General features: G+C 65.1%; 2 protein-coding genes across 2 annotated transcripts; one reads left to right on the plus strand and one right to left on the minus strand.

The window, feature by feature from the left end:
* Window positions 1–366: 366 nt before the first annotated feature.
* Window positions 367–1,421, plus strand: FAM240A (family with sequence similarity 240 member A). Its single transcript, XM_062200712.1, has 2 exons — window positions 367–509; window positions 1,331–1,421. The coding sequence occupies exons 1-2, from the start codon at window positions 367–369 to the stop codon at window positions 1,419–1,421; spliced, it is 234 nt and encodes a 77-aa protein (XP_062056696.1).
* Window positions 1,084–21,684, minus strand: ALS2CL (ALS2 C-terminal like). The gene is made up of 27 exons (XM_062200711.1): window positions 21,652–21,684; window positions 21,224–21,342; window positions 18,799–18,927; window positions 18,376–18,574; window positions 18,006–18,071; window positions 17,578–17,743; window positions 17,103–17,234; window positions 16,514–16,633; window positions 15,707–15,765; window positions 15,530–15,596; window positions 15,013–15,209; window positions 14,123–14,188; window positions 13,638–13,736; window positions 13,371–13,532; window positions 13,048–13,159; window positions 12,164–12,241; window positions 11,459–11,589; window positions 10,263–10,436; window positions 10,063–10,159; window positions 9,774–9,931; window positions 9,333–9,398; window positions 8,408–8,581; window positions 7,540–7,582; window positions 6,587–6,648; window positions 6,340–6,489; window positions 5,982–6,078; window positions 1,084–5,640 (listed from the first exon to the last, which is right to left on the minus strand). The coding sequence occupies exons 3-27, from the start codon at window positions 18,899–18,901 to the stop codon at window positions 5,560–5,562; spliced, it is 2,859 nt and encodes a 952-aa protein (XP_062056695.1). The 5' UTR covers window positions 18,902–18,927; window positions 21,224–21,342; window positions 21,652–21,684; the 3' UTR covers window positions 1,084–5,559.
* Between the last annotated feature and the right edge of the window lie 1,620 nt (window positions 21,685–23,304).

A 23,304-nucleotide genomic window follows, 5' to 3' on the forward strand; every position in this document is an offset into this window, starting at 1 on the left:
GCTCTGATATAGGATGCCAGTGCCGTAGGCAGCAGTTTAACCTGTTGTGCCACAACGCGTGCCCCAAGAAATCTTTGAGAGGAGGAGGGACAAAGGTATTTGCCAGCGACCTGTGCACGGCACACCTGTTCAGGTACACACCCCAGCCAACGTGCGGGGCTTCTGCATTCACATCTCACTGAACACACACAAGGACTGAGCAGCCAGTGGGAGGCGAGCCTGGCTGTTGCTGCCACACAGGCTCTGCGGCTGGCCAGCGTCCCCTCCTGCAGGCTGAGGGCCGAGGTTCGGGCAGGCCCCTGCAAGCCCACAGAGCCTGAGCGACAGAGTCTGCAAGGGCTGGGCTGTTCTTCTCCCTTCCAGGGCATGAACCACCAGTACGCCCGCCGGGAGGTCTTCTGCCGCAACTCCTGCCATGAGCTCAAACGCTTCTGGGAACGGGAAATTGGCAAACAGACTTACTACCGGGAATCGGAGGAGCACCGTCTAGGACGAAGTGCACTGAGAAGGTGCGTGGCTGCCGCATCTACTTCTTAAGATTCGGGTTTTAAAAGTGGACTTCCCTGTGGCAAAGCGGATTAACCCACCGCCTGGGACGACGGCATCCCATAGGAAAGCGCTGGTTCGAGTCCCGGCTGCTCCACTTCCTATCCAGCTCTCTGCTATGGCCTGGGAAAGCAGTGGAAGGTGGCCCAAGCACATGCCACCCACGGAGACCCAGAGGGAGTTCCAGGCCCTGGCTTCAGCCTAGCCCAGCCCTGACTGTTGCAGCCATTTGGGAAGTGAATCAGCAGATGGAAAATCTCTCTCTCAACTCTGCCTTTCAAGTAAATAATTTTTTAGAACAGCACATTTCATGTTGTACAGCAGTTTTAAGTTCTTAGCAAAACTGAGAAGGTTCAGAGTTGGCACCTGCCCTCTGTGCCCCCACAGCCCACTACCAACATCCTGGCCAGTGGCACCTTTGTGAGAGCCACCAGCCTAGAGGGAGACTTCGTTTTGTAAAATCAAAAACTGACTTTCCCAGAAGAATGTAGGATGGGCATCTTGAAGGGTTTAAGTGTGTTCATTGTCTTCGCACATAGAATCTTTTAAACTAGTTATCCATTTATTTATTTGAAAGGCAGAGCAACAGTGAGAGAAGGAGGGAGGGAGGGAGAACATCTTCCATCTGGTGACTCACTCCCAGGCCGAAGCCAGGAGCCAAGAACTCCATCCATGGCCTCTACCGCTTCCCGGGTGCTTGGGGGAGGGGGAGGAAGTCAGCGCCCTGGAGTCCACAGCCGTGGAGACGGGCATCCCACCTGTCTGTGTTCTGTTCCATGTTTAGGCTCAGGGAAGAATGGAAGCAGAGGCTGGAGACCAAGCTGAGGCTCAGGAACAATCCCGGTGAGACTGAAAAGCAGGCGAACATCGGCTGAGAGCTCCCGGCTGGACCCTCCTCCGGAGGAGCCGGGGCCCCGAGGTCCTCGGCTAGGAGCCGTCCATGCACGTCGCCGAGTCCCTCTGCTAGGCCCAACAGACGTCACGCCGCTGCCACCCCACCTGCAGGGGTTTACCTGCAAATCTCTCCCAGTGCATGGTGGGAGTTAGCCCCCGAGCCACCTCCCTGCCTGGGCAAAGTCCTTCTTCCAACAGTGGCTGGACAGCTGGTTTGCTGTCAAAACCCCACACACCTCCCATTTCCATAGAACACCCGCCCATCTGGAAATGCGATCATTAGGCCCTAGGCACACCAGGCAGTGTCCTAGCTTTGTGGCCGCACCGCTCACGTGGCACAGCAGAGTCGCTGCACCAGCTCACCCGGGAAACTCGTGTCACGTAATCCTGTCTCGTTTTCTGTGAGAACAGGCGCGCTCCCATCTGCAGAACAAAGCCCTGTAAGTCATCATCATCATCGGGTTTGAAAACAAACGGCTCTAATATTCTTCTTCCTTCCTGCAAGCTTAATTGGCTTTTTCAAAAACACCGATGAGGTCCATATCCTTTTACTAAAACCCAGTGCTTGGCCTTCTTTCCAGTGTTTTAGCCTTTTTTGTTTGGTTTTTAAATGTTAGTTTGTTAATCACGAACTTCAGGATTTGTTGCTTTATCTAATGTTTTAAAAAGAGGTGTTTATTTACTTGAAAGGCAGAGCTGACAGAGAAAAGGGGGGGGGAGGAGATCTCCCATCCTCTGCTGGGGCTGGTAAGGGGTTACCGTGCCTGCTTGGGGGAAGCCAGAAGTCCACACAGCCTCTTTTGAGTTAAGGGTGTGAAAAGACAGGACCTGCCGGGATGGCTGAGCAGAGGGGAGCGGGGCACCACACTGTCTGCCCACCAGGGAATGCTGGAGGGAGAACCGGAAGCAGCCACCCGAGTGTGCCCTCCGCCTTGGTGTCCGGGGGTCTTGGGCTGGGGAGGGGAAGGATGAGGACTTGCAGGGCAAAGGCAGCTCTGCATCCAGGCGGCCACTGTGATCACTGAGTTTTAAGCACCCGCTCCTGACCCTGGGACAAGCGGCAGGTGGGAGCCCTGGCTCCCCTGGCCCAGCCAGAGTGGCCGCAACGCAGCACAGAACCCCGACAACTGAGCCAAGGCAAGGCCCCCGCAGACGGTCACCCTGGCCAACCACCAAAGCCAGGCAGTGCCACAGAGCCTTCCAAAGGGCAAGCGACGGCGAGTAACCATTGTGCCTACTGCAGGAGGCTACTGGCACTCAGCAAGAGCGCCCCCTCGAGTTGAGTACAGCAAGTGCTACAGCGAACCTCAGCACAGCCCACCAGGGTGGCAATCACTGGACTTGTAATGGGCAGGGTTAGGGTTAGAGAGCCTGGTTTCCTGTGTGTGGCTACACCCGGGCATCCCCATTCTGGGTGTGTCTGGAGGGAAAACACAGTAGAGCAGACATGGCCCAGGCAACATCTGTCGTCAATGCCAACAGGACATCCCAAACAGGAGTAAGCTAGGACCCCCGGAACCTCCCACGTGCGTGAAATGATTCTCTCTCTCTCTCTCTCCCTCACACACACACAATGATTCTCTCTCTCTCTCTCTCCCTCACACACACACACACACACACACATGCACAGTGCAGCCATCCCAGGTGTGGAGTCTATGCAGCCCCTGGGGCACCCTGGAGACTTCATTCAGTACACTGAGGGCTATCCCAGAGATCAGGGAAGGTGCCCAGAGTGGCCAGCAGCCAGGGACACACCTGCTGAAAACTGTGAGTGCAGGAAAATGTCTGCCCCCAGGCAGATTGAGGGCGCCTGCCCTGGAGACCTTGGCCCCCAGTGCACCTGTTACATTCTCACCAACCAGTGGGCCTCCAGCGTGGTCTGGCTCCTGAAACCATCAGCAGAAGAAGGATTCCCAGCCTCCACTGGGACAAACGTGCTGGCAGCAGACGGCATGGGCCTGTCGGCTCTGTCCGTGACCCGCAGGGACAGCCATGGGAAGGACAGCTGCAGACCAGAACTGTCTAACACCCCGCAGGCCCCGTGCCCCGCTCCCAGGGGTACCGCTAGGCGCCAACTGCCATGCACGCCTTCTCTGGGTCCGACCAATTCCCCCCGCACAGCCAGGGGGGCTCTGCCTCCCCAGTGGTCTGCTCCCCGCTTCAGGTCCCTGAACACAGCCAGCCAGGCGAGGTGCCGCACGCAGCAACAGCAGTGGCCATGGGCAGCTGTCTGGGGCATTCCTGGGACACTTCACGTCCCCTGTCACCTCCAGGCAGCAGGTGCCATCAAAAGACAAAATGGACTAAAAACAAAACAAAACCTGACAAAATAAGCAGGCTCTAAATCTGGCAACGCCCCCGAGAAGCATCTCTCAAACACACCGTTTAATTATGAGGGGAGGGGGGATGAGAACAGGCCGCCCTTGACCCTGGCCACGCCCCCTCCCCACCTCCAGGCTGCCTCTGGAAAGCAGGCTTTGGCACCTACGGCGCAAGGGGGAGAGGGGGGTGGGCGGCCCTCAGCTGCCGCCTCTCCTACCTCCTGGCTACACCTGCTGGATTGGGCAGTGGCCAGGAATGAGACCACTCGTGGTCCTGCTGGTGTGGCCCACGGTGATCACCCATGGAAGGGCCCAGCTGGGGGAGGCCGGCCCTGGGGTGTGGTCCCACCTCCACAGCAGGTGGTTTCCTGGCTCCTGAGCTCCACTGCCAACCTCCTCACTGCCCAGTGTGAAGGACCCCAGCAGCTGGGAGGGTTGTGCCGTTGGGTCTGAGGTAGACGTGGCTGCTCTTGGGGCTCCCCCTGGAAATGTGCAGCCCCCTCCCAGGCCATGCCCAGAGGCTCCAGTGCAGCAGGTGTGGGGTGAGGCCCACTGACCCCAGGGGGGCCGGAAGTGCAGGAGTACAGGGCACGAATGCCTGGCTGTGCTGCAGGAGGGGCCCAGAACAGGTCACACGGCTGGAGGGGATCGAAGGGCACTGACAGGGGCCTTGGGCACGTGGTTGTCCCTGGAGTCCTGGGATCCTCACCTCACAGTAGCTCCACTCCCGCGGGGACTTTCTTGGGGACGCTGTAGGTCTGGACAGAAGCAGAGCCCGCAGCCTCTCCAAGCAGTACATTCAGTGGCACCAGCCAGGGTGAGGGTGTCTGCTCCCTGGGGAGGCGCCTGGCCAGTGGCCCCCTGTGGCTCAGGTGTTACAGGGCTCTCCCAGGGCCCGCTGGGAGGTCACAGGGCCTCCGGGGCTGAGGTCAGTCGTCTGGTTGTGGAAGGCACATCTAGAGCCAGGGCAGGGGCCAGACTCGCTTTCCGCCCAGGGCACACTGCAGGCGGTGGGCCCCGCTTGTCTCCCAGGGGGGCACCCGGTGCTCTGCCCCTCCCCCTCCCGGGCCGCACTGCCTGCTGTCACTCACCCTACTGGCCTTGCAGGTCACCTGGGCCATGCCCCCTGAGGAGAGAAACCAAGGCCCAGCAGGGATTGGCTCCCTACCAGAACACCTACTTAAAGTGCTCCCTCCCACAGGGGTCCCAGGGCCCCATTCCCGGTGGGTCCTGAGCCGGAGGGGCTGGCTGGCCAGGACACGGGCTGGCCCTGCCACAGAGAGGCCCGCAGAGGTCGCAGGTGTGTGGCTCACGGGCCACTGGCAGTGGGGCAGCCAAAGGACAGTGACGCCGCCCCTCGCTCCTGCACCACCCTCCGTGTCATCGTGGAGGGACTGTGGCCATCCTCAGCACAGACCCAGCAGGTGGGAGCCAGCAGAGCTGGCAAGGGGGCGGGTCTGCCCAGGGAGAGGACTGGCTAAACCAGGCAGTCACGAGCAGCAGGGAACCCGACCAGCGGTGAAAGGGGAATTGCAGCCCAGGACGCACTGGGACCTCAGGAGGGCTCCAGAACGCAGGGAGGTAAGGAAACGGAAGCGGAAGGTCCCCAGAGACTGCCTCCTCCACCGCCAGGTGGCTCCACGGTGCGGTAGCACTGGTGCCAGCGGCTCCTCACTGCCATGGAGCTGCCGCAGGAGACCGAGGGGGAGACCATCAGCTCCAGGGCCACACCGGCACCTTGGCCCTCACTCTAGCCAGGCCGGGCGTCGCTGCTCCCATGTGTCCCGGCGGCGTGGGGCTACCAGTGCTCCCTGGGGCCCCAAGGGCCTGGCAAGCGGTGCAGCCGCATGTCTTCTCTCTGGATGTGCTCGTAGCAGGACTGGCGGGAGAGAGAGGCGGCTGGGGCCGGCTCCCTACACAGACTCCAGGGCATCCCCCCCAGCCCCCACTGCTGCCTCTCCAATGCCGCCCTCAGCCACCATCTGCTGGGCGAATGGGTCTTCCCTCTCCCAGGGAGCTCGGCGTGCAGCCTGGAGCAGGCAGGGCCCTAGAGTCCCCAGGGCTGGGGTGCACGGCGAGACCCCTAACGTGAGCAGAAGCAGAGGCCCCGTGAGGCCCCTTCCCACGGACACACATGAGCCGGGCGCCTGAGCTCATCCCCACAGTGGTGTCCGGGGCAGAGGGGGCCTGCCCCCCAGGGGTCACCACCTCCGCCCTCACCTCCAGGGCCGTGAGCAGGAAGTCATAGAGGCCCCCTATGTGGCTGGGATCCATCATGTCCCGGATTAGGTGGATCTCAGCTCCCAGGTGCTGAATTCTAAGGAGAGCGGGAGAGAAGGGGTCTTTACGGCCAGCTCCGGCACAGCCAGGGAGGGGGCCGGCTGGGGAGGGCTGGACACCGGGGTGTCCTTGCTCGGCCTCTGGCACCACAGGATGCCGGGTGGGGCCCTCTTCTCTCCAGCCTGACTATCCCATCGGTACTGAGAACAGTTCCACCTGTAACCAGACACTCCCGGGCCTCAGAGGCCGCCTTGGTTAGGGGTGGCGGGTGCAGGGTCCCAGCCTGCCCAGGACTCACCGGGCCCGCGACACTACATAGATGAGCAGCGGCAGCAGGTCATCCATGGGCAGCTTGTGCTCCTGGCCCAGCAGCCGTGACACAGTGGCCTCAATCTCCCCGTACGTCCGCTCCAGCACCTCTAGCTTCTCCCGGGGGCTCACCGTGGTGCTGCAGCAGGAACGGAGCCGGGCCCAGGTTCAGTCCCAGAGGGGAGCCCCGCACCCCTGCATCCCCCCCCTTCTTCCCTCCCCAGGCCATGACTCACATGATCTTCTGCAGGCACTCAGTGGCTGACAGGAAGCACTTGTCCTTGACCAGGGAGTGCCTCTGTGTGGGAGGGGAGGCGGCTGGGTGAGGCCGGGGTCTCCAGCACCCAGGCCAGCCCTGAGCATGGAGTGACCCAGAGCAAGTTACAGCTCTGCTGCGGGCCTCAGTTTCCACAACTGTAAAATGGGCTGAATGGGCCCAGGAAGTTGGGAGGAGCAACATGGACAGAGCCCAGCATGGCAGCAGCCACTGGCCCCCCGGGCCCCCTACTCCAAGCACCTCCGTCACTGGGCCTCATACCCTAGGGCTTCCTGAGTCACAACCTCCCAGGGCCACTCCCTGAGGTTCTGTGTTTTCTTTTTCAAACGCAATTCATTTTCATTTCTTAAAGGCAGCGAGAAAGACCTTTCATCTGCTGGTTCACTCCCCAAGTGCCCACAACACCTGGGGCTGGACCAGGCTGCAGCCGGGAGTCAGGAGCTCCCTCTGTGTCTCCCACCTGGGTGGCAGGGACGCAAGGACTTGGGGCATCACTGCTGCCTCCCAGCGTGCATTAGCAGGGAGCTGCTTCAGAAGCAGAGGAGCTGGGATTTGAACCAGACACTCCAGGAATCGGATGCGGGTGACGCCCACCCACACTCCTGAGTTTGCCTCAGCAGGTCCGTCCTGAGCTCCAGAATCCGCGGTTCCCGTAGGTTCTAAACCAACACTGCACAGGTCTGGCGCACGTGTGCCGGCTTCACCCGACAGCACCCCTAGGCCGCAGTCCAGTGTGGCCTCTCTTGTGCAGAAGGGGAAACTGAGGCACAGCCATGCAGCCAGCAAAGGGGCAGAGCCCGGTCCTTGCCCCTACACCCAGGGGCCAGAGCAGCACAGGATGCTGCGGGCTGATCCTCGCGCCCCAGGGCTCAGGCCTCCCACTCCCTGGGGCAAACAGGTGAGCCCTCCCACCTGATTGCTGGTGAGCCTGAGGTCCTTCAGCGGCCACAGGTGCCTGCAGTTGAAAAGTGAGATGAGAGGTTTTGTCGGGATGAGCGCAGGCTCCGAGCTGAGAGCCGAATTCCCCGCCCCACCGTGTCCCCTGCGCCACCACACCAGTCCCCCAGTCACTCCATCCTGGGAAGCAAACGGGCCTGTGGGGGACCCCCGGGTGTGGAGCCTGAAGAGGGGGCCCCAAGACAGAAGCTGCACTTGGGTGAGGGCGGCGCTGAAGCAAAGGGGCCGGGGTGAGAGCCAGGGAATCGGTCCTGCCAGGTGAGCCACGGAAACACGAGAGGCTGTAAGGCGGGACAGGGACTCCAGGGGGCAGCACTGAGTCAGCAGGAAGCCAGGGGCTCAGGGCAACAAAGGGGACCCAAGCGTAAGGGGGGAGAGCGTCCCTACCCCCGTGCCAGGGGCAGGCCACCCATGGAGTCAATACCAGGGATGCCGAGAACGGCCCATGACGTGCCACAGGCCTGCCTGACCTGCTCCCAGGACAGTCCTCAAGCTCCCCGTGGGAGTCCACCTGCTCCCAGTTCAGGTGCCCAGAGCAGGGGACACTGAGGCAGCCAGCATTCAGCCAAGCCACGCCAGTGAGGGCCTCTGCTGAGGAGCTGGGAAGGGAATGGCAGGTCCCCGCGGGGATAGGGCTGGGGCCCCACGGGGCTGGGAGGGCATCACCCTGCCTCTGCAGGGGGACCCGCAGAGAACGCTGCTTCCCTTCGCTGTGCCGCTGGGCACCGAGCTCCAGCCACCGCTGAACACAGACGGCAGGGCTCTGCTGCTGCGGACACTCCGAGCCAGGGTGGCCGGGGTGCGGCGGCGGAGGGCGGCTTACTTCTGCACTTCCAGGAACTCCAGCAGCTTGGTGTCGGGGAAGAGGCTCAGGTTGGTGATGCCCTGGCTGTAGAGGCCATCCTCGGGCTCGTGGAGGAGCAGGTAGAGCGTGAAGAGCTCCGAGTAGAAGCTGGGCAGCACGAGCGGCAGCATCACGCCGTGCACCTGCAGGTCCCTGAGCGAGAGACGGGACAGGCTGGGGTCGGCAGCACAGGGCCCGGGGTGGGGGTCGCCTCACGGGGCCACCCCTGAAAGCCCCCACGGAGCTCCCAGTCACAGCGTCCCAGCCTGCAGTCTCCCCTACTTACCAAAAAAACCCTCTCCCAGCCTGCTTTCAGCCACTGCTCACTCAGCCAACCGATGGGCGCCTTTCTCCCTCCTCCCAGAACCAATTCTGCAGCTGGGGTACGACTGTGACCCCCAAGGCCCCAGGGGGCCAAGCAGCTTGTAGCAGAGCTTGGGGAAAAGGTCTCCCTGAGCCCTCCCTTGCTGCCAAGCTTGCCACCAACCCCCTTCCTAGCCTCCTGAAGGGCGGGGACAGCAAGGCCTCTCTGGCCAGACACTCGCAGGGCTGGGATCTGAAGGCGGAGGGTACGGGTCATTCCCAGGGCTGGGGGAGATGGACGTGGAGCTCCACCCACATCCTGCCCCGTGGGACCTCAGGCTCGGCCCCAGCCAGGCCTCCGTTTCCCCAGCTATGTGCAGGAGTAAGAAGGGCCCTGAGCAAGAAAGCTGGGATGACACAGAACAAACAGATATGTTCCAAGTGTGTGGCCGCGCCAGCTCCCTGGTTACTCCCAGGACAGAGGTCACAGGTCACTGGGATCCACTAATGAGCAACACACAATGCTTGGTCGACAGCACGAATGCCCCCCACTCCGCACCCCCTGAGAGCACAGAGTTGGAGGCGCCCCGGGGCCGCTCACCGTGTCTCGGTGTCCTCCTCCTCCAGGGTGTGGCCCCTGCGCTGTAAGGCGACCCGCAGCAGACCCCTGAAAGCCCACAGAGACAGCGATGGTGTGGCCGCGCCCGCGGGGGCCAGAGCTCCACCCGCACAGTCCCCCCAACCGCAGCAGCTAGAGACGGGAGCCAGGAACTCAGCCGGGGACCTCGGCACCGCAGCCACAGCTCAGCTGGGGCCTGAGTCACACTCAGCTACCGGGGGGTCAGGGGTCAGCCCAGGGCCCGGCTGGGGCTCGGCCTCCAGCTGTGGGCCACATCGGGTGCTCTGGAGCCCTTGTGCCCAGCAGCCGCACCCTGACCACCCCTCCCTGGCTCTGTGGAGTTGGCCTTGAGCGGGGCACCACCGCTCTGGGTGCCGGGTGGAGCTGATGCCAGGGGAGGGGGCACAGGGCAGCGGACGTCACCTGTAGGCGGCCCAGAGCTCCCGGGCGTGCTGCTTCACCTCGTCCTGGGCCAGCCCCTGCAGGTGCTTGTTGGCCCCGATGCCCACGTACGTGGCCTGGAAGGTCAGCATCAGCGTGCGCAGCAGCTTGCCCAGCGGGTGCAGGGGGTGGCTCAGGGCCTGGGCCATTGGGAGGCGGGCAACAGAGACGCTCGGGGCCAGGTCCCTGGGAGTACGGCCCGCCCCACGAGCCTCCCAGGGTGGACCTCAGAGGCCCTCCACGGACAAGGAGGCGAGGGGCTGGCCCTCACCTTGCTCAGGTACTGCTGCAGGGCCTCAGGCTGCCGGTGCCGCAGCAGCTCCTCCAGGGTGTCGGCCACGCCGCCCTCACTGTCCTCGGGGTGCATCCTGGGGCACACGCGACACACAGGTCCCTCACCCACGCCAGGCCCACCGGGCTCCCAGGGATCCTCCCCCAGCCTGCTCCGCCCCACATGCCCCAGGGCCTCACCTCGTGTAGCACAGGTACTCCTGGGACCTGCGCAGCTCCCGCGAGCTCTGCACGTGGAAGCCCAGCATGGCCTCCTGCAGGTCCGCGGGGCAGCCAGCAGCCACGAAGTCCCGGAAGGGGCCGTAGACTCCCTGCCAGCGGCTCTCCACCGGTAAGGCGCCCAGCCCCAGCTGCCTGCGATGGAGGACGTGGGGGACAGGCGGAGTAGACAGGGCAGCGTGGGCAGGACCACGTCCAGGCCCCAGGAAGGGGGGATCGAGGGGGTATGCCGGTGGCACTGACCTCCCAGGCTCTGGGAGACAGAGGCAGAGAGGGGACAGAGAGATGACCCCATGATGGGGCACAGAGCGGGGCTCAGAGGCCTGGAGAGACAGAGGCAGACAGGAGGGTAGTCTGCAGGGCACAGAGGGCACTTCCCGGCCAGGAGAGCCCAGGGACCGAAGCTGCAGCTGCCCCTGCCATGATGCCCGGCTCTGCCTTCCCCAGTTGCCGGTCTGTCCCTGTGGCTGATCCCAGAGTGGACGCTGTCTCACACAGCCCAGCCCTCCTGCAGGGCATCCCCCACCTGCACCCCACTCCCAGCACATCCCAGGAACCCGTCAGCCTCGTGGCAAGCCGCCCCCGCGGATGTGTCACCCACAGCAGCCCCTCTCTGTGTGCCACCCGGGCTTTCTCAACAGACACACCAAGAGCCCCCACTCTAACTCTTTCCAAGGAAGAGCTCTGTCCCCACAGGAAAAGAAGGCTACCCCGCCATGCCCCTCGATGGCGACAATGACTCCACTCTACAGGTTCCCTTCGTCCTGGGCTGCCAGGAAACGCACAGCCACGCTAATGTCAACCATAACCACATGGGGCCTGCTGTGCAAGCACCTTTCCAATGTCCACTCGCGCTTTTATTTCCTATTTGTGAGTGTGCATCTGGTTGGTAAAGTCTCCTGCACCCTTTGTCGAAAAACAAAGGAGTCTTCTAAGAAGAGAGACTGCGTGCACTGTTTAGTCTCCGGTTTTCTGGTCTGTGCAGTTATCCCCGCATAGGCCTTGCTTTCGAGAGTCCGCAACGGGTGCTGCGTGCCCTGGGCCTCCTGACGGGGTGTGGAGAGGCCCCTCGGACGAGACCCAGGTCGCTGGCGGCAGAAACACAGGCACACCCCCGACAGCTCTGGAAGCCTGGGCCACACCGGCCAGGCACTCACCTCTTACGGGTTCTGCTGGGGTCCGGCGGGACAGCAGCTGTGTCCAGTACGCCTTGCGTGTGCAGTCCTCTCCCCACCCCACTGCCGAACGTGCCCTCCAGGGTGAAGCCATTGGGGAAGGTGACCTTGCCCTGGAGCCAGGAGGGGAACTGTCGGCAGGGGCCACGGACTGACAGGTGTGTCAGGAGCCACCCCTACCCCCACCGGCCAGGAGCTCACCTCTGGGCTGGGCAAGAGGGAGAGCAGTGGAGAAGGGATTCCCAGGGGAAAAGGGGGGACAGTTGTCCCTGGGGGAGCTGGGGGTGGGGAAGAAGGCCAGAGGCAGGGGGAAGGGCGACTCCTTGCTGCGTGGGGCTGTCCCGTGCACGGCCCCGCCTCCCCGAGCCTCTCCCGCTCTAGGCCAGGAGAACCCTCCAGTCATCAGAAAACCCAGATGGCCTGCAGTTCCCCTTAAAGACCCAGCAGTGTCCCTTTGCTAGGTGGCTCAGGCAGGGTGGTGACTGAAGGGGCGATTGCTCAAGGCAAGGGGTAGGAGAAGACAGGGATGAGGGCCACATGTGCTGAACAAGGGGACCCGGCCAGGAGGCCAGCAGCACCCCCTGGATGCAAGCAGGCTCACAGCTGCACCGTGGGGAGCGGGGGGCCGCCCCACCCCCACCCTGGGCCTGACCTGGTAGTGTGTGGATCAGGGCTGGGGGCCCTCACCTTCCCCACGAGGCTCAGGTCCCTGGTGAAGGTGCCCTCGTACAGGGAGTCGTCCTCAGACAACAGCACGCCGGGGCCCTGGGGTCAGAAGCAGGGGAGAGTGGGGACGGTGGGTACAGTGGGGCCCACCGGAGCGAGCCTGGCACCCTCCCCCCAGGACCGTGCCCACTGTAACCCCAGTCCTTGGCCTGCTGACCAGCAGCCCCAGGGACCTCCTGCCTAGGTTCTGCTCAGCCAGGCTCCTCTTTGGGAAGAGCTGTTTTCGTCTGAGCCCCGCCTGCCTCCTGTCCCTGCCCCTGTGCACAGCAGAGCCGGTCAGGCTCCCTTGCCGCGCTGGCTGCCAGGAAGTTCAGGGCCGGGTGGGATGTGGTGTGTGTTCCACTTATTTCTGAATCTGGCTCAAAAGTGTGAGAAGGGCCTGGCATGCTGCAGGGGCAGCTGGGAGGCTGGGAGTGGCAGGAGGCGAGAGCTGGGGTGCCTAGGCTTGGGGGACCAGCGCTGCCACTCTGCAGAACGTGGCACGGGCAGGTTCTCGGATCCCTGAGCCTCCGCCACCTTACACTTAACCATCACTAGGGACAATGACATCCACCTGCAGACCCAGGGAAGAACCGACCAGATCAATGTAGCAGGCCCAGCCCAGAGCCAGGCTTCTGGCCCAGGGAGGTCTCTAAGCATCTGGTACCGAGGCCACCGCACCGTCATTCCTACCACGCGCTTCACTCTCGCTACTTCACTGAGTATATGGGGCAGGGACTTAGCCAAGGCCAGGGCAGGAGGGCAGCAGGGCCGGGCTTCCGTCCCCATTCACCCCCGACTGGCCTCAGCTTCAGCCCCCCACCTCCCACGCCCGCAAGCAGGAGGGGCGCTCAGGACACACGCACCACCATCTTGTCCGCCTGGAAGCTGCCCTGGTAGCAGACGCCTGCCTGGGTGACCACGACCCCCGGGCCATGGCGCTGGTCGCCCTGCCACATGCCGATGTAGCGCTCGCCCCTGGGGAGAGAGGGGCCAGGGTTGGATCAGAATCACTCCTGGGCACCTGCTGGCATGGCGGGGCCAGGGGGAGGGGCAAGCGAGGGAAGAGTGACATCACTGGAATCCACTCAGGGGAGGTGAGGTCAGGACAGCCAAGTGGAGGAGAGGGATGGCGTGTGCCTGAGGCGGGGCGGGGGGGGAGGGAGGTACCTCCTGGGAGGGTTCTCACCTGTCCCCGTCCTCCTCGACGCCATAGCCGCTCCTCTGGCCCCTCTCCCAGTGGCCGGTGTACCTGAACACCTGGGGGCCCTGCGGCGCACTCTCCAGGACGCCGAAGCCGTGCCGCAGGCCCGCACGGAAATAGCCCTTGTACACCTGGTCATTGCCGTACCTGGTGAAGGTCACAGCCAGCTGGCCTGGCCCTGCCGACCCTGGGCCCCAGGGAGGGCCCCGCCTGGAGCCGACTCCACCCCCGCCCCGGCTGAGGGCCACTTACTCACAGATGCCGTAGCCGCACATGCTGCCTGCCGTCCAGTGGCACTTGTAACAGTCAAACTTGTCCTCGGAGGCCTGCGGCACCAGGCGGATGCCAAAGCTGCCGGTGTGGCCGGGTGGCAGTCAGAGCCAGGGCCAGCACCCTGTGTGGCCCCAACCGGAGGTGCCCCCAGGGCGTCCCTGCGAGGGCCTTCCCAGCTGCCCGGGAGACGCAGGTGCCTAGCCCTGCTTCTTCCCAGGGCCTCCCTCCGCGGCAGCCCCAGGCACCCCAGGGTCTCCGGTTGTCCTGCTCCCCAAGCTGGGCTGAGTTCTACCCCTTACTCAGGCCTGCACCCCCTTTCTGTACAAGAGGAGCCCAACCAGATGGTCTTGGAGCTCCTGCTGGGTGTGTGGGAGCGTAGGACGGGGCCGGGCTGCTGACCGCGGCAGCGGGGGCAGAACACCACTCTGCCCGCCACCCCCTCCCCGCACCCCCTCCAGCCTTACCCGTGCTCCAGGCCCTCGCAGAAATCCCCCACGTGACTGCGCCCATCTGGCCACTTCAGGGTTCCCCTGCAAGCATCCACGGGCGTCAGGCCCACTGTCCCTCCCTCGGCCTCCTCGGCCACACTTTCAGAGGCCCTCTCTTCCCTCACCCCCAGGCGCCCCCTTGGACGGGACTCTGCCCTCCCCACAGCTCCGAGACCTCCCTGTACCCCCAGGAGGCCCCACCTGCCTTTCTCGAGACAAGTGCACACAACACAAACCCCAGAGAGCCTGCAATCGTCTAGGTTCCCTTTTGCCCTTGGCCAGCAGGAGGCTCAGAGCTAAATGCTAAGCTCAGGCTACGTGCCCGTCAGTGAGTTCCTCTCTTCTGACGAGGCACTGTTTTCCCACACTTTGTTCACGAGCCTCCTCAAGCTCTTTCTGGAAGCAGGCTGGTAAGGGTAAGGAATGTGCCTGAGAGGGCAAGCTCTATGCAGCCCCGCTGCGCTCAGGGTCTCCATTTTCCCAGCCACAGCATGAGATGGGGCACACACTCTCTAAAGGCCTGCCAGCCTGCGGGGTCATACAGACCCGTGACCAAGGCCAGGCTCGCCCTAGAACCTGCCTGCAGACTTGCTAGGGCACACCGGTCACCAGGCTCAGCGTCCCTCCCGGTCACGTGCAGACAGAACGTGTACAAGCCCCGCCCCACCCCAGACAGGGTGCAGAGGTGACGGCCTCTCCCCCTCCAAAGCCCTGGGGACTTGGGGGCTGGTCTTGCTCAGTGTGTCCCTATAGAGACCGCAGCAGGCACGGACTGACCCTGTCCAAGAGGGCTGGGGGCAGACTCCGCAGAGTCCACCCAGGGAGCCCCGAGGGGTTGGGGTCCGGCCTGGAGCCGAGTCACTCACTTGCCATGGGGCCTGCCACGCTGCCACTCGCCCTCGTAGGTGGCATGGCAGAGCCGGCCCTCAGCGCGGAAGGTGTAGGCTCCGCAGCGGTGGGCGGGGGGCTCCGACGGCTGCAGGCCAGCCCCCAGCACCGGGAAGTCCTTCTTTCCCCGCAGGGCCTGGCACACAGCCCGGGTCACCTTCCACTGCCAGACCGCCTGGCGGGAGTGGACGGAGAAATTCAGGACAGGTGGCTGCCGGGGCAGCCCCTTTGAGAAGCCTTCTGGGGCAGCTCTGGGTCCCTCTCTGTCCCCGGAGGAGGTGGGCACCTCCGACTGCTCCTAGGACCCTGCCCGGGCCCCACTGAGATCCCCACCCACTGCACAGGGCCCGTCCAGAGGGGCTGGACGAGACCAGCAAGCAGGGATCAAGTCAGGCTCTGGTTCTGGCTTCAGAGAGGGGCCCACCCGCTCCCTGGGGGATCCTGACCCCTGACCCCAGTTGCCTAAGAGCCACCATGCAGCTCGGCCCCGCTCACCTGGCCCTGGCGGTCCTTGGCACAAAGAGAGAACACATCTTCAGGCGTGAGGAGGTGAAACGCGCACCTGGGCAGACGGAGGCGGTGGGGAGGCCCCTGCTCGGTCCGCGGGCAAGGCCCAAGCCAGGGCCCTGGGCTGGGGGCAGGTGTCGGGGGCGGGGGGCGGGAGTCACTCACCCATCCCGCTCAGGATCCACCCACAGCAGCTTCAGATCAAAAGTGTGGACACTGTGGCCCTGGAAGAAGAGCGGCACAGGTGTCATCCGGAGCCCAGACCCGCCCCTCGCCTGCCCTCTGCCCCAGCACCACCCTCGCCCTCTCCAGCGCTGCCTCAAACTCTCCCGCTCAGCGCCTCTGCTCCTGCAGCCCCCACTCCAAGGGTCAGACCTGATACCCCATCCTCTAGGATGCTTCCACGTGGTGACCCCCACCAGCTGGGGCGGCCCAGAGGCCGCTCCGCAGTCCAGGGGAGGAGGAGCAGGCCCAGGCCGGGGAACCAGGGGTATATGAGGAGCTCGCCATGATGCAGCCAGATACCAGGGCAGGTCCAGCACTGTCAACAGCACACGCAAGGGCCCAGGGGCAGGGCAGTATCTCCAGGGCCCGGGTGTGGAGTGGAGGGGAACTCAAACCCCAGAATCAACCCCCTGGCCAGGCTGGGCCAACACCCGCTGCCCCGGCTGTGAGGAAGCTCCGGGCCGACACCCTGAGGGGCACAGAGGTCAGCGCTGGGGACATCACAGGGGCAGCAGGCCAGGTCTCCGCCCCCCCCCCCCCCCCGGGGCAGCCCGGCCCCATAGCCCTGCTCCTTCAGGGTCAGCTCTGCCTGCCTGCCCTCCCCCAACCAGCAGCACCCGCTTCCTGTCCCCGCCTCCTCCCCAGCTCATGTCTGCAGTCCCAGCGACTTGTCTCTTTCCTGCTCCCTTTCCGGCCAAACCCCAGAACCCCACTGCAGCCCCGAGGCGCGGGTCAGCCCCACCCTACCTGCAGCAGCACCAGGGCGTCGTCAAAGAGCAGCACACGCTCGGCCCGCAGCGGGGCGGCCGTCACAGGCACGTCGTGGCTGTCCTGCAAAAGCCGGCGAGCAGGGGTGCACAGCACGTCCTGGGGGGGACCCGGGGTGATCGCTCAGGCACCCTAGCCTGAACGCCACACCCCAGGTTCCTGCAGGACACCTCCTCGGGTGACCTGGAGTGACCCCCAGAGCAGAGGCAGACACTGGGGCTCAGAGGCTGGCAAGGGCCCCCTCCCCAGCCCAGCAAGGTGGCACAGCGCCTCTCTCCTGGAGCTGCGCTTGGTCCTCTCCCACAGCCCACCCTCGCAGGCCCTGCCTTCCCCGCCTGCTCTCGCCAAGCTCCCTCTGGGGACACAGGGACTCTCCTGGCAGGGGCAGGACACGCCGTGCAGGTGGGGCTGTGACAGGAGCCAGGTCAGGACTGGCCTGGGAGGCGCTGAGCTGACGAACGAGCATGGCTCGACAGAGGCTCTGCCCAGGTTGGCTGCCACCCCCTTCCAGGCAGGCATCAGACGGCCAGCGACTCAAGCCACACAGCAGCCCCAGGCCCCGACTCACCCTCAGCCGGCTGCTCAGGGTGTGCCACAGGTCCTGCGTGGCCACAGCCTGGTCCAGAGCCTGCCGGAGGAAGGCCTCGAGGTTCCCAAACAGGACGGCTGCACGAACCACCAGCTCCCGGGCGGGGTCACGCTGCAGGGTGGGCAGCCGGGGTGTGTGTGTGTGTGACAGCCAAAGCCAGCCCCTCCCTCTCAGCCGGCTCCTCCGCTGCTGGGGGACGGGGCGGGGGGGGGGGTGTCTTGGAGATGCTCTCAGGGGACACCCAGTGTCTCCAGCTTGGCCCCATGGCCATCGTCCTCACAGCCAGGATCCCATTCTACATCTGCTCTCCGGGTCTCCGCTGGCCCCACCAGGGTAGGGGAGTGAGCCCCTCGGCCCCCAGGCATGGCCAGCTCCTTCGGAACAGGGTCCCCCAGAGCTAAGGCCCCCGTTCCTGCCCTCCCTCGGCTTCCCTGCAGAAGCTGCCAGTACCCACCTCCCCGATGGCGCCGCTGAGGCTCAGCAGCCGGAGCACACACTGCTGCACGTGGTGGGCCAGCGGCTGCCAGAGGGCCTGGACCAGCACCGTGCCCACCGAGCCCTCCGGGCTCATGCCCCACAGCAGCTGCCGAAGCGCCTTCCGCCGGCCCCGCCAGTACTCGCTGCAGGGGGAAGAGGTCCGCGTGTCGCCTTTGCCCTCCCTCCTCCACCCCTGCACCACCACCGCCACCACCTCCCTGCCATGATCACTGCCCCAGACCCCAGGGCCTGCCCCGTGTGTGTGACAGCCAAAGCCAGTCAGAACTGCAGAGCCCGGGCAGCACCTCGGGCTGACCAGACCGCTGTGACAGTCCCCCTGCCTTCCTGCAGGGACCACGGACATTGCAGGTGTAGCGGGCTGCCCTGGGCACAGCTCAGGCTCACCTCCTCCTCTTTGCTGCCTTCTGAAAAGCCTGCACCACCAAGCAGCTCGTGTAGGACTCGATGTACCTGCAGGCAGCACAGGCGACACCCTGAGAGCAGGGCCCCCAGCTCCGGGGTCCTCCGATCCCACCCACTGGGCAGCTGTAGCCCTGTGGTGGCCTGGCTCTGGGCACTGGCGACCGCGAGTCCCGGCCCAATGAGACAGACCACATCACAGTCTTTCTTCCTAGGGAGGCCCCAAGGCTCGGGCCACCGGGCCAACATCTGGACATAGGCAAGCCCCATGCAGGCGAGCAACCCCCAGGCGAGAACCACCAGCCCCAGCCTGAGCCCACCATGGCAGAGGCCAGCCCCATGTCGGCAGCCTTACTCCATGTGTGCCTGCAAGACACGGTCGGGGTCGCGCAGCAACAGCAGGGACTGGAGGCCGGCGGAGTCGGGGTGGCGCAGCCTCTCACGCAGTGAGCACAGGCTGTCCTCTGTCACTACGCAGAGCTGCTGGGTGCTCCCGTGCAGCTGCTCCAAGAGCTGCAGGCACTCTGCACCCTGCAGCTCTGAGAGTTCTGAGGCTGGGGGGGGGGGGGGGGGAGCACAGTAGGGGGTGAGTGGGGGTTGGGGAGGGGCATGGCCCTAGAGTTCAGCAGGGGAAGGGCGGGCTGGGGCAGAGGGAGCAGGTGTCCAGCTCCTCACTGAACAGCCACGGCCTGGCCACCACCGATTCCTGCTGGTCCCTGGCTCCCGGCCCTGGCCCCATCCCCACATCCCCTGGACTGCCTGGACTGCCTGGACTCACCGGCAGAGAGCAGGGGCTGGAGGACAAGGCTGTTGATGTGAGTCAGGGCGGCTGAGAAGCCCTCCTCCACCCGGAGCAGGGCTGACTCCTCGGGGCTGCACATGGCCAGAGTGCCAGACGTAGGGGCTCCTGGTGGGGGGACACAGCTCAGAGCCAGATGGCACTGGTGGGAGAGGATCGGTGCCTGTCTTCTTGGACTGGGCACCCAGAAGCAAGGACCATCGGCACCCACATCAGAGCTGAGCAACGAGCCCAGGTCATCCCAAAGGGGAGACCCCGGGCTGGCGGCTGCCTCTGCCCTGCTCTCTGCGCCAGCCCGCTCTAGGGGCTGAAAGAATGGGAGGAAAGGCTCGGAGCTGCCAAGGGCACATCGCCTTCTACCCAAAAGGGCAGATGCTCTTCCAGCCCAGCTGGGGGCAGTCTCCTTCCTCTGCTCAGACACGCACCAGGGAGCCCACGCACCCAGGGTAATATCTGCGCTCTAGCCAGGCCCCCTTCTGCACTTCCTCTGCTCAGCGAAGGCTCTGGAAACCTGGACACAGAGGAGCCCAGTGTTGTCCTCAAGGCCATGGCTCAGGGGGCTTCCTGCTGGAGCCATGGGGGATGGAAGAGATAAGAAAAGGAAGAAAGGCCATGCACGCAGGCAGGGGAAGTACGAGGGCCCGGCCTTGGAGCGCGGTCCACCAAGTAGCACCTTAACAGGGCAACAGAGGGGCCTGACTGCCCCAGCAGACCACGGGAGCTGCGGAGCAGGCGAGAGCCAGGCAACGGTGGGATCCAAGGGCAGACTCTGGGAGAACTCGGTGTCAGGTGCAGAGGAGATGGGGCCGGGCACTGAGAGACACAAGTCAGCATGGGGTGGGGTCTGGACCCTCCCTACCCCTGCCAAGGAGCCCCGTTCAATGTAGGGCTGGGCACTGGGTGGAAAGGGGAGCTCCGGCCTTGGATTCCCCGTCCCATCCCGGAGTAAGCGACCTTCTAAGCAGGGGGGGAGCACCTGGGAAAGGTGTCCTGACAGCAGGGAGGGGCAGTGAGGGGCCAAGGCTCAGACCCAGCCCCACAGCCCAACCCCCCCACCCCACCCCCGTCAGACCCAGCCCTGCAGCCCAGGCCCTCCCCCGTCAGACCTGTGCCCTCTTCCGCCCACAGGACCTGACCAGAGACCTCGCGGCCTCCAGGCCATTTCCCTTCTGACTCCTTCAGGCTCCGGGCGCAGCCAGGGCCGGCCAGGTGTCCCAGGCAGACCGGCGGGCCAGCAGGAAGGGTCCTACCCCGCTCCGAGGATTCCGGCAGTGCCCAGCCCTCCCAGGGAGCTGGTGCAGGAGCACAGAAGGGAGGCGCCTGGGAACTGCGGCCAAGAGGCCAAGAGCGCAGGCCCAGGAATTCCTGCCCCACCTTTCCCGCCTGCTGCTTGGGGAGAGGCAGGAAGGGGAAGCCGCTGGACGCCCAGCTGCGGCCATCTCTCCCCTACTGGCCCAAGGCGGCCCCCGCCCTGGGCACATGGCGGCGGCAGGGCAGGGGCAGACCCGGGGCGCCCAGCCCAGGGAGCAGGGGCAGCAGGGAGTCCCCAGAAACCCAGGGACTAGAGAGGCCCCTTGAGGGGTGACCCTTCCACCCCAGCTGGTGGCCAGCTGCACTGAGACCAGGACCCCCAGGGCTGGAGGCCACGGTGGGCCAGGCTGGGAGGTGCAGACTAAGAACCAGTTCGGGACAAGTCCAAGAAACACTGCAGGAAATCACCAGCACCCCTGCCCACCACCACACCTGTGCCGGGAGGTCTCCGCCCCCGGAAAAAGCCTCTCCCCTCAGGGCCCCTCCGTCCGCCTGTCCCAAGGCCTGGAACTACCCACAGTTCAGCTGCTCCCCCAGGAGAGCTCCTGTCCCTTGGCTGTAACCCCGCCCCTCTTGGGCTGTCACTCTCCCATGCGAGAGGGTCTGTGTAGATCAGAGCTTTGTGAACCACTGGTCACCCCCTAACAGGGCAAACTGATGCAGGGGGCTTTCTTAGGTGTGGGCGCTTGGGCCCCAGGTTCTCCGCCCTACAAAGCAGCCTGAGACAGACCCAGGTTGCCAGGGGACCCCTAACTCTGGCGACCCCTCCAGGTCAGTGGCCCTAGCGGGATGTGTAACCCCAAGAAATGGAGTCATGCGGCACAGAGGAGAGGCAACAGGTGGGCACTGTGGAGCCAGTGGGCGGGGCCTGGCTGCAGTGGGGGCTCAGCCTGCTGGGGTGTCTCCCAGACAAGGACCTCTGAGCCTTCATCTTGGAAGCCATGAGGAGGGTGAAAGGCAGGGGTGTGGCCGTGAGCGTGCCTGAGTGTGTGGCTGTGCAGGGCAAGAGGAGGGGTGCTGAGCCCAGACAGGACAGGGCCCAGCAGGAGCACCCCCCCCCCAGTCCCACTGGCAGAGGGCAGGGCCTCCTCACCTGCTCCCTGCGTCCAGCTCACAGGTTCATTAACGGCAGGTTGTACAGGAGGGGAAACGGAGGCACAGCATCCGCAGGGCTCACACCCAGCCTCTGGCTCCCAGGGCTCCCAGCCCCACCTGCGCCAGGTAAGTCAGAGGCTGGGTGACTCACTGAGGCACACAGCAACTTCCTGGCAGGGCCCAGCCTCAGAGCCCGGCCCCAGACAGCTCTGGTGCTCTGCGCGGGGCGTGGGGCAGGGTGAGGACGGGACTGGCCAGTTGCTGCCTGCCCAGGTGAGTCAGCCATCTCACCTGGAGCCAGACCTGCTCTCTCCCCTGCCTTCCTGGCCTCTGTCTACTGCTAGGGCCCCCCAGGGCACGGTCACTGCCTCCCTCCACCACCACCCCAGGCCTAGCCCCTCTGCCACACCCCGGCATGGCACTCACTCCCGTATTTCCTGGTTCTGCTCGCTGTGGACGCTTTTCCCTGGATGCTCTAAAGGTCCCCTGGGCGGCCAGCATGCCCAGTGGTGGGCGGCGGGGACAGGGACCGCCGGGGCCACACGTGCTCCCCTTCCCACCTCCCCCTCTGCTCCCAAGCCGAGGCTGCGAGCTCCCCCGCCCCCACCCTATCTCCGCCGCACGTGTCCCAGCCCTCCCCTCCCTCTCCCTGCCACTCACAGGAGTCTCTGTTCCAGCCGCTAGGCGAACAACGCCACCCTCTCGGCCTCTCGCTCGGGCCGGCGGCACCTCCTCTCCCGTGGGTGCGGCCCCGCGGCCCGGGGAACCGCCCCTGCGCCGCCCCGAAAGCCCAGAGCCCGCCCGCAGCCGCGCGACCCCTAGAGCACCCTCACCTGCGCCTCGGGCGGGGGCCTCGCGAGGGTGGGGCGCGGCGTCCGTACGCCCCGGCCAGCGCGCTCTCCTCCGGGGTGCCCCTCGGGCGCCCTCCGGGTCCGCGGCGCTCCCGGGCCACGGCGGGAGGCGGGCCGGCCGGCTGGGCAGGAGGCGGGACCCGGGCCTGCGTCCCGCCCGCGGAGCGCGGCGTGGGGAGGCAGCCTCCGCTTCCGCGCGCGGCGCGGCGTGCAGTCTCGGGCCTCCCCGCCCGCCCCAAGTTACACGGGGACCGCGCGAGCCGAGCGCTGGGCGGATCGGTGACGTTGGAAGCTGGCACCCCGGGCGGCCTGTGACCTTGGAAAGCTGCCTGCCCCCACGTCGGTGACCAGCAGGGCGCTGTGGAGCGTAAAGCCGGCTGCGCCAGGGCCCGCGACCTTGGAAAGGGTGGAGGAAGACATTGTCCTCCTGGGTCCTCATCCTCCTCCAAACCCAACCCTTCCCTGCCCTCCATGGCTGCCAAGGCCCCTGGCTGTGACCTCTCAGGGCCCAGCTGCGCCAGGGCAAACGCCTGCTTCCCTGGTGCCCGCACTCCTCCACAGGGGAGACCACTCCCTCCCTGCCCGACCACGGCTGCACTGGTGGTGTCCTACCACCTTCCCTGAGAAGTCAGCCAGGTGCACCTGCCCCGGGTTGGAGCAGCACGGCCAGAGCCAATGCCCCTAGTGTGGAATGAACTGAAGCGTCACGTCCCAAGCAGGCCTCCCAGGTCTGCCCTGTGGGGCAGTGGGAGGCAGCAGAGTGTTCCAGAAAGCAGCCAAACCAGGACCCTGGGCAGTGCGTGGGCTTCAGGAGCCCCAGTGCCCCCGCTGGTGGAATGGTGCCACCTGCCCCTCCCTCGCTGGAGGTGGGGCGTGGCAGGCTGGAGTGGTTCTTTCCAAGGATGAGCAGGGTTTTAGCAGATCTGTGATCCCGGGGACATGGGTGTGGGCTGGGGTGGGAGGGCAAGGGCCGGAGAGTGGCCACAGAGCCCAGGAGCAGGTGGTGTCTCCAGATGGGACGGCAGAGACAGGTGTCCAGGGGCTATTCCCTCCCCCCTCTGGCCTCAGCCTCCTCACCTGGACAGGTAGCTGAGGGAAGCAGTGCCAACTAGGCTCAGGCAGGAAGGGCAGGGCTCCCCTTGGGCCCCCTCCCCAGCGTGCACACTTCCTGTTCAGCCATATCTAGGGAGATGGGAAGGCTAAGCTCTGGGCTGGGGGCCAGCCTTGC

This window comes from Lepus europaeus, chromosome 9, assembly GCF_033115175.1.
Source record: "Lepus europaeus isolate LE1 chromosome 9, mLepTim1.pri, whole genome shotgun sequence".
Classification (NCBI taxonomy): domain Eukaryota; kingdom Metazoa; phylum Chordata; class Mammalia; order Lagomorpha; family Leporidae; genus Lepus; species Lepus europaeus.